The sequence below is a fragment of the Myodes glareolus genome, chromosome 14 (genome assembly GCF_982192425.1).
Source record: "Myodes glareolus chromosome 14, mMyoGla1.1, whole genome shotgun sequence".
NCBI classification, from domain to species: domain Eukaryota; kingdom Metazoa; phylum Chordata; class Mammalia; order Rodentia; family Cricetidae; genus Myodes; species Myodes glareolus.
Window position 1 is genome coordinate 15,033,429 of NC_142039.1, and position 8,991 is coordinate 15,042,419.

Consider the following 8,991-nt stretch of genomic DNA (forward strand, 5'->3'; position numbering starts at 1 on the left):
TAATCTAAGTTGCAAAGAGCCCACAGGTTATGTAATACTAACATTTAGGGTATGTGTAGACGATGCTAAGAGAGTTATAAGAACTTAGGGGTTGGGAGATGCTCGGTGAGCGAGGCTCTTTCTGTGCAAGCATGGGGGCCTGAGTTCAGATCCTAGCACCCACGTAAAAAGATGAGGGTAGCCACACCCTCACCAGTCTGTATTCCTAGTGCCATAGGGGAGTAAGACAGGAAGGTTTGCAGGCTGTCAGCCTCACTCTGGATTCTTTGAGAGACCCTAGAATAAGGTGGACAATGACAGAGAACACTCAACATCCTTCTCCATCCTACACATATGCAACACACACACTCACACACAAACAAAATGTTTAACAAGGGCTTGGGAAATAGCTCAGTCAGTAAAATATTTGCTGTACAAGTAGGAGAACATAAATTGGAGTTTCAGAAGTCACATACAAAAGCCAGGTGTGGTGGCCCGTGACATAAGCCCAGCACTGGGGAGACAGAAACAGTGTCACTGAGGTTCACTGACTAACCAAACAAGCCTACTTGATGAGATCCAGGTTAAATGAGAGAGCCTGTCTGAAATAATAAGGTAGATAGTGCTTGAGGAACAATACTCAAAGTTGATCTCTGGCCTCTGGACACACACATACACACACACACACACACACACACACACACACACACACACAACCCGACACAAACACACACCAAAAAAGAAAAAAGCTTGGCAGCTGTTACACGATTCATTCATAATAGTCCTCAACACTCACTAAGAGTTGAAACTCTCAAGATCAAAGCACAATTCTTCTTATTTTGATGCCTCTCTCTGTTACCCTAGAGAGAATGTGCAGTGCTGACTCCTAGGTGCTCCCCAGTGAATAGATAACTTGTGGGTGTGGACTGAGGGGGCTTCGGGTGCTTAGAAATAGTTGCTCTTCCTTGTGGAGATCGGCTTGGGGTCTTCCCTGAGACTTGGCCATCATGAGTCTCTCATTTTTGCCCTTGTGCTGCCTGTTTGGTTGTAGGAGGAAGTGCTTGAAACCCCGTCAGCACCACAGAAAACTGCAGCTTCCCCCCGCTCTGGAGAGCTCCAAGAGGGACCAGTCCACATCCATGTCTCACATCAACTTGCTCTTCTCTCACCGAGCATCAGACTATCCTGGGCCTCTCTCCGTCTCCAGCCATAGCCGCCCAGAGGCCCCAGGGACAAAGGAACTGATGGGCGGGGTGCACTTAGAAATGATGTCCCCCAATGGCGAGGGGGACCTGCACACGCCCATGCTGAAGCTCTCCTATAGCACCTCACAGGAATTCAGCTCCCGGGAGGAGCTTCTGTCCCACAAAGAAGAGGATAAAAGCCAAGCATCCTTTGATAATCTGACACCGAGTGGGACGCTTGGGAAAGACTACCATAAATCGGTGGAGATTTTTCCCTTAAAGGCAAGAAAATCTATGGAACGAGAAGGCTACGAGCCCCCTGGCAATGATGACTACAGGGGTAGTTATAATGCTATGCTTTCCCAGCCTTTATTTGAAAAGCAAGATCAAGAAGGCCTGATGTCGGCAGGAAGCAAACTCACCATTCAGGAACACATGTATCCCGCACCTTCATCCCCTGAAAAAGAGCAACTGCTAGACCGCAGACCTACTGAATGTATGATGTCTCGATCTGTCGATCACCTGGAGAGACCTACTTCTTTCCCGAGGCCGGGCCAGTTGATCTGCTGTAGTTCCGTGGACCAAGTAAATGACAGCGTTTACAGGAAAGTGTTGCCTGCCTTGGTCATCCCAGCTCACTATATGAAACTTCCAGGGGACCATTCCTATGTGAGCCAGCCTCTGGTGGTCCCCACTGACCAGCAGCTGGAAATAGGAAGGCTGCAGGCTGAGCTGTCCAACCCCCATGCAGGGATCTTCCCACACCCCTCCTCTCAGATGCAGGGCCAACCCTTGTCCTCCCAGGCCATCTCTCAGCAGCACCTACAGGATGCTGGTACACGGGAATGGGGCTCTCAGAACGCATCAATGTCAGAGTCTCTGTCCATCCCAGCATCTCTGAATGATGCAGCTTTGGCTCAAATGAACAGTGAGGTACAGCTCCTGACTGAAAAGGCGCTGATGGAACTCGGAGGTGGGAAGCCACTTCCACACCCACGGGCATGGTTTGTCTCTCTAGATGGACGGTCCAATGCCCATGTTAGACATTCGTACATTGATCTCCAAAGAGCTGGAAGGAATGGAAGTAATGATGCCAGTTTGGACTCTGGCGTGGATATGAATGAACCAAAATCTGCCCGGAAGGGAAGAGGAGAGCCTTTGTCTCTCCAGCAGAGCCACCCACCTGTACAGGAGCACCAGCAGAAAGAACCCAGAGCGCATGACAGTACTGCCTACACGCAGCTCGTGTATCTGGACGACATGGACCAGAGCAGCAGTGAGTGTGGGACCACAGTCTGCACCCCTGAGGACACTGCTCTGCGATGTTTGTTGGAAGGGTCAGGCCGGAGGAGTGGGGGACAGCTGCCCAGCCTGCAGGAGGAGACGACCAAACGAACTTCCGACGTTCCTCTGGAGTCGTTAGCCAGTCCCAACCAGAGAAGATCCGCCAATGACGAAGATGAAGATGATGACGATGACGATGACCAAGGAGAAGATAAGAAAAGCCCCTGGCAAAAACGAGAGGAGAGACCCCTGATGGCGTTTAACATCAAATGAGCCATCAACGAGTCCCTAAATGTGGAATATAAAATTGCCAAATATCCGTTCTTATGGAAGTGCATACCTGTGTGTGGAGAAGCTGAGGAATGAAAACCATGGAAGTAGATGCACTGGCATGACTGTGCCGGTGGCAGAAAGAAATTAAGGTTATGACTCAGAATAAAGGATGACTGGCATGTTGCCCCTCCAGGGAGGTGGCTGGGAAACCGTATGTCATTCCATGGACCTGACTTGTCCTGGTAAGGATGCTGACAAACCACATGTGGTATTGCTGTGCTCCAAGGATCACCTCAGTTCGCCCTCCGATTCTGGAAACAGAGAAAACTCTTTTTGCATTCTGTGACCCCTCCATTCTACCACGATAATGCCACTGTGAAGCTCTTCCTGGGAAGCGGGGTGGTTTCCCGAGGTCGGCATTATCGCTAAGGAAAGCTATGCATTGCTGCTCCCTTGTCGTTCCTTTGCTTACTCTTCGCTTTGTTTAGGCTTCTCTCTCTCATTTCGTGGGGGGAGGGGTGTTTTTTTTCCTTTAAAATACAATTCAATTCCGTTGTAAAGCTTTCATTTCCTTGTTTTGCTGTGTTCTGCTTCTCTGTGGTTGATTTCCAGTGTCTCTCTTCAGGAACTCCTGGTGTCGTCCCTTACCATCTACGCCTTTTAATGAAATCGTACTGAAACTTTTATCAGCTAAGAGTCCTTCAATTCCGGTTCCATTAACTCCAAGTGCCTTTTTTACAGTGACAACAGACAGTCCCTCAGTTTTATGTTTTTTCTTAACCCTTCTAATTGAACTGCCTGGGTTTTATATAAGGTTACTAATGATACCCTTGTTCTTTGAACTGCATGCTGCCAAGTGCCATTCGTGCCCAGCATCGTCATTCAACACAGTATACTCTCCAGTTATCACGTGTGATGTGGGTTCTGCTTAGCTAGGGTAGACTAGAGGACGCTGTAGAGACGCCCTTTCCGAGTCCATCCCGTTGGCCGCTAGCCACCATTTTAGTTCCACTGGCTGTTTGTATATAGGGTTATGTGTTAACGCTGGAATCCTGTGTGCCCATCTTGCTCACCAAAGATGAGAGTATGGGCTGAGCAAGGGGACTGAATGTGACTATTCAAGAACACTCTTATGTACTATCCAGAAGTGCCAGAATGACTCTGTGCGTTCTCCTTCAAGAGCTGCTTGGTTGTCCCAAAATGAAAATTCAAAATAAACTTGGAAGACAGAAAAAAAAAAAAAAAACTGTGTTCATTCTGATTCATTCTGAGCCATTGTCTGTTGGGCAATTATCAATAGCATTTTGCTATTTATTCCTTGAAAGACTTCAGTTTGGGGCGGGGGGGAGTTGAGTACATAAACACCGAGGAATTAGTGCTAGGGTTTTTTTTAAAAGCCACCTTTGTCACTCACGAACACACAATAACATCCCAGTAATGTTTCAGTTAATGAGCAAGATCTGCATTCTGTGAGGAACCCCTTTTTTTATGTTGAAGATTTGTCTTGCAACAGTTTCAGGAAGGTTTTGTTAAAATAGCCAAAAGATATCCCAGATATATGATGCTGTTCATCAAAGTTATTAACAGAGGGCTGAGGATGTAGCTTAGTTGGTAATGTGCTGGCCTGGCCCATGTGAAGTCCTAGGTTCCATACCAGTACCATGTAAAATGAAGGACAGGGATAGTGCACCCCCCCCCAATACCAACACACTGTATGAGAGAGGTGCAGGCAGCCACTCAGGGTCATTCAAATACACAAGAAGTTCAAGGCCAGCCCTATCTCAAAGAAAGTTATTAGTGGATCTGATGTCAGAACGTGAGAAAATTTGGTAGAAATTAAAGCAGCTGTGTTTGCTGTGAACAGCTTTCATACCAAATCTTCATTTGTAAACTCCACCTCAGTATAAAGCTAGTGGCACTAAGTTTTATTGTCTGAATTCTCAGGTGAAGTTTTTCTTTAACATTTTACTTTAAAAGGAGGAAGTAGTTGAGACGGGTCCTGACAGTTGCCCAGCTGAATGAAGAAGAGACAGTCGCTGCAACCAGTGAGGTGAGGCAGGTGGGGCTCCTGTAGTAAACACAGTCACCCACAGGTGGCGACTTTCTTAAGACCCCCTAGAAGGAGAACCCAAAGCCAGACCTAAGCCACTGGAGTGGGAAGGAGAAGGCTGGGAGGTCCCCCTGCTGCCGCTGGCTCCCAGCCCTTTGCAGCTCTGCCTGTGCTTGCTGCCAGTGAAATTACACACTTGTGTGTGTTTCCAGAAGAGCTTTGCTTAACATGTAACCTCTGGAAAGCATGTAACGTACGAACTGTTATGTTCCAGTTCTGTGGAAAGCATGTAACGTACGAACTGTTCACTCTGGTATGGAGAGCCAACAGCCCATCTGGGGCAGTGAGGGCTGCTCTCGAGTCCTCCTTTGGTGACACACGTCTCAGTGAGTTGAGATTCAATGGCGGCAAGTAATGAGCGGCTAGCAGTTGTCACAGCTCACCTGGGCTTGCCAAAGGGAAATTGCTTCTGCCAAAGTGACCTTCATTTCCTATCAGAGTTGTCCACAGTGGGGTCCAGACGTCATTGTATTTTTATCTCAGAATGCCAGCACTGATGGCCACTGGAATCCTCTACACAGAGCACTGTGACTGTGGTCTTTAAACAGTTCATTTCTTTTCCCCCTGGCCTGGGGAAGGCCACGACTGTAGAATATGTCACAATACCTCACATCAATTTCCAGACAACCAAAGCCAGCAAAGGCACCTTGCTTATGCCACCTAGTGGTCAGTTCTCATCTCTCTGGAAAGGAGTAAGGCCAACCCAGACATTTGGTTCTTGGGGTGGGTTGTGGGAAGGTGGGAAACAATTCTAGTTCTGTCTTCCAGGTAAGGAGGGAAATGGGAGAAGACTGAGGTGGTCCATGATGTTCCTTCCTGGAAACAAAAGTACTCGAGACAATAATGAGGTTGCTTTGAAATTTTGGGGACAGTTTTATATTATTCCTCTTTGTTTACACCTAACTAACTAACAAGTATTTCTTTTGGTGGCAAAAGAAATAAAAGTCACTCGGCTGAGAGCAGTTGTATTGCTTATACAGACATCTCTCTAGGAAGGAACTGAGGTTACAGATGTTCTTAATAATAAAGTACAGAATACTCTATTGTCAATTCTTTGACAATTGAGTCTGCCCTTAGCCAACCCATGTCATTGACATGGACAATCTGGCATGAACATTGTTATATTCTTGAATTAATGATTAAGATGAAATTGAAGGCCAGTACCTCTCTTAATCGCAGTCATGGAGTGATATCTTTGCTGAGCCGATTTTAGAATCTGGATGAAAATGCCCTGACTCTTCAGTGCTCTTCACCTCATAATGAACCCCGACATTACACCACTGTGATACTACTCTGAAAGAAAATCAGCATGTTCTTCTTTGCTCTCCTTAACAAACAGATTAAGCCTCTTTTGGTACTCTGTCTGTTCCTGTGGTTGGTATGAAACTCCCACTGTGGCCGATTTCAGGCAACCAGTGTGATACCTCAGCACCCACAAGTTTGGACTAGATGCTTGCTGTCTCAGTTACCCCATTTGCCCACCAAACACACAGTGGAGCATAGGTAATAGCAAAATAGCTAATCCACATTGTTCAGGGTTCAAATATTTGCAAATATGCATCCTCTCCAAAAATGTTTCTGCAAACCCCAAGAAAAGTCAATGCAGTTTCAAATTTTTTTATTGCATTTATTTATTTATTGGGTGGGGTGTGTTCACCACAGTATGCCTGTGAAGATGAAAGGACAACTTACAGGGGTCAGTATATTGTTTCCTTCTACCATGTGGGTGCCAGGAATTAAACTCAGGTGGGCAGGCTTAGTGGTAGGCACCTTTACCCATGAGTCACCTGGCCAGCCCTCGCTGCATTTTTCCATTATCTTTTGAGACGGGTCTCCCTGTCGCCTCAGCCTTGCCTGGAGTTTGCACTCCTCCTGCTCCATCCTCTGAAGTACTGCATTAACAGACAACTGTGACCAAAACCAGCTTCACTGTCTAGTGCAGGTCTTTCAGAGGCATGCAGAGAGCATAGCATTCTGAGTAGTGAAGGCACGTGTTTCCAACGGAGTAAGAAGTCAGTGCCCTGCCTTCTGGCATTAGCTCTCACCCTCTGAAGAGGTGTCCTTTCACATGCCGTGGCCACTGCCACGTTTCCTGTCTCTATCTGTGACATCAGCTTTGCTGCCACAAATAGCATCCAAGCATAATGCCGAAGTCCTGCATTGTGTTCTTAAGCATGAGAAGACTCTGATGCGTTTTGCAGAAGAGAGTGTTTGCTCAGGTCTGAGTTCCACTGATGACATAGTTAACGAGTCAGTGCTGGGATGTAGCTCAGTTGATTGTTCTTGACTAACATACAATGGGGCCCTAGACTCAATTTCCACCACAGAATAAGCAGGGTGTGGTGATGCACAAAGTTAATCCTAGCAATCGGGAGGCAGAGGCGAGAGAAACAGAAGTTCAAGGTCATCTTCTGCTCCAAGTAAATTTTAGCGGGGCCTACATGGGAGCTTGTCGAGAGACAGACAGACAGAGAGGGAGAGGGAGGGAGAGAGAGTGGACAATAAATAGGTTGTCCTTAAACAGAAACTCAGAAAATAAGGTTGTGCGATTGATCCACTAACAGACTGGTAGCCAGAGGCTTGCGGGGACCTGTCTCTTACTCCTGCAGGAGCATTGGTTTACACTACTTCATGTTAGTAGAGCGTCACAGACTATAACTTCTGCAGACAGTAAGAATCAATTGGGAGTGATGAGTTTTAAATTTGAAAATGTTTATTTTAATATGATTGAACTGTAGATTTGCAACATCCACTTACATTAACGGTGCCTGAAAGCTGACCTGCAAGTCTGTGAACTTTTAAGGGTCTCGTAACTCACTGCTGGGAACAGAAAGCAATAAATTAACCCAAGTCTCCCTGTCCCCATACTTGGCCTCTTGCTTTTTGACTTGTTTTTTAAATTTTTACTTGTTTACTTAATTTGTATGTGTACATATAACATGTGCTTATGCAGATGCGTGGAGGTCAAAGGAAATTTTCAGGAGTCAGTTTTTACCTGTGACGTTGTTAGAATAGGATCTGTCTTGTTCCAAGCCAGCTGGCCTGCAAGCTTCAGGGAAGTTTTCCCATCTCTATCCCCCACCTCCCACTGCAGGAGCCCTGGAATTGCAGATGTAGGCTACTGTATCCAGTAGATACAGCATGCACGTGGTACACTTACACACTGCAGGTAACACACACATAAAATAAGAAAAGTAAAATGTTCAGGGTAAAATATACCAAGAGTTGTCTTCTGGTCTCCACAGATGTACACACCTGCGTACATACATATACACACATGAACATGTACAAACACATATAACTACACACAAAAAAATAAAGCCAAGAAATCAATGTTTGTACAATAATGTGAACTCTACTACAAACTATTCCACTTGACCACGTCTTTCCCACTAATATCCAAAAGGTACATATTTTGGTTATACTTGTCTACATTTACCATTCTTTTAAAAATTAAAAGAATAAATAGAAGGAAAAATTCAGTTACCAAAAGCTACCGAGCGGAGATGATCACTGCTGGTGTTTTGGGGTTTTCCTTGAAGTGCTCTGCCTACATAAATGCATTTTCTTAGTGCTTTTCCTTTAGTGACCAGAAGATGACCTTACGTCAGTGAAGTGCTTGCTGTGCAGTCTTGTTTGATCTGAGTTTCAGCCTCAAAACCTAGGTGACAAGCTGGGTGTGCTAGCATGCACTGCAAGCCTACTTCTGGTGAGGCAGAGGCAGGCAGATTCCTGAGTTTTGTTGGGCAGTCATCCTAGCCTATTTAACAAGCTCCAGGATACGAGAACTTCCCTTTCAAAATCAAGGGAAACAGTGCCTGGGAACGACACCCAGGTGACCTCTGATCTCCACGGGCACAGGCACGCACACCTGCACATACCCCTGAGCCCACACGAACACTGGCACACACAAACACGCACAATTGTTTTATTCCAGCCTTTTGAAGTTTCCATCATAAACCTTTAAAATGGGAAAATGTAAGTGAAATCAACTCGTCAGGACTTAGCAGTAACTCGGGGTTCAAAGAGAGCAGTGGGCGCTGCAGAATAACTGGAGTCCTCTCTTGATGCCCTTGGTGCTCCTGCAGGATGTGGGAAGATACCATGTCCCTTGAGTGACAGAGACCCATTCAGTAAAAATTAGCACAAATAAATGCAGAA

At 46.1% G+C, this 8,991-nt stretch overlaps 1 protein-coding gene across 6 annotated transcripts in view; it reads left to right on the plus strand.

Annotated features, from left to right (window-relative positions):
- The window catches only part of Fam171a1 (family with sequence similarity 171 member A1), a 114,153-nt gene extending 110,873 nt beyond the window's left edge, over positions 1-3,280 (plus strand). For all 6 annotated transcript variants that reach the window (XM_048460923.3, XM_087896360.1, XM_085699065.2 and 3 more), the window contains one exon: positions 1,031-3,280. In XM_048460923.3, coding sequence (XP_048316880.3) covers positions 1,031-2,720 — 1,690 coding nt within the window. In that variant the 3' untranslated portion in view covers positions 2,721-3,280. The remainder of the gene's footprint in view (positions 1-1,030) is intronic.
- The last annotated feature ends 5,711 nt before the right edge of the window (positions 3,281-8,991 follow it).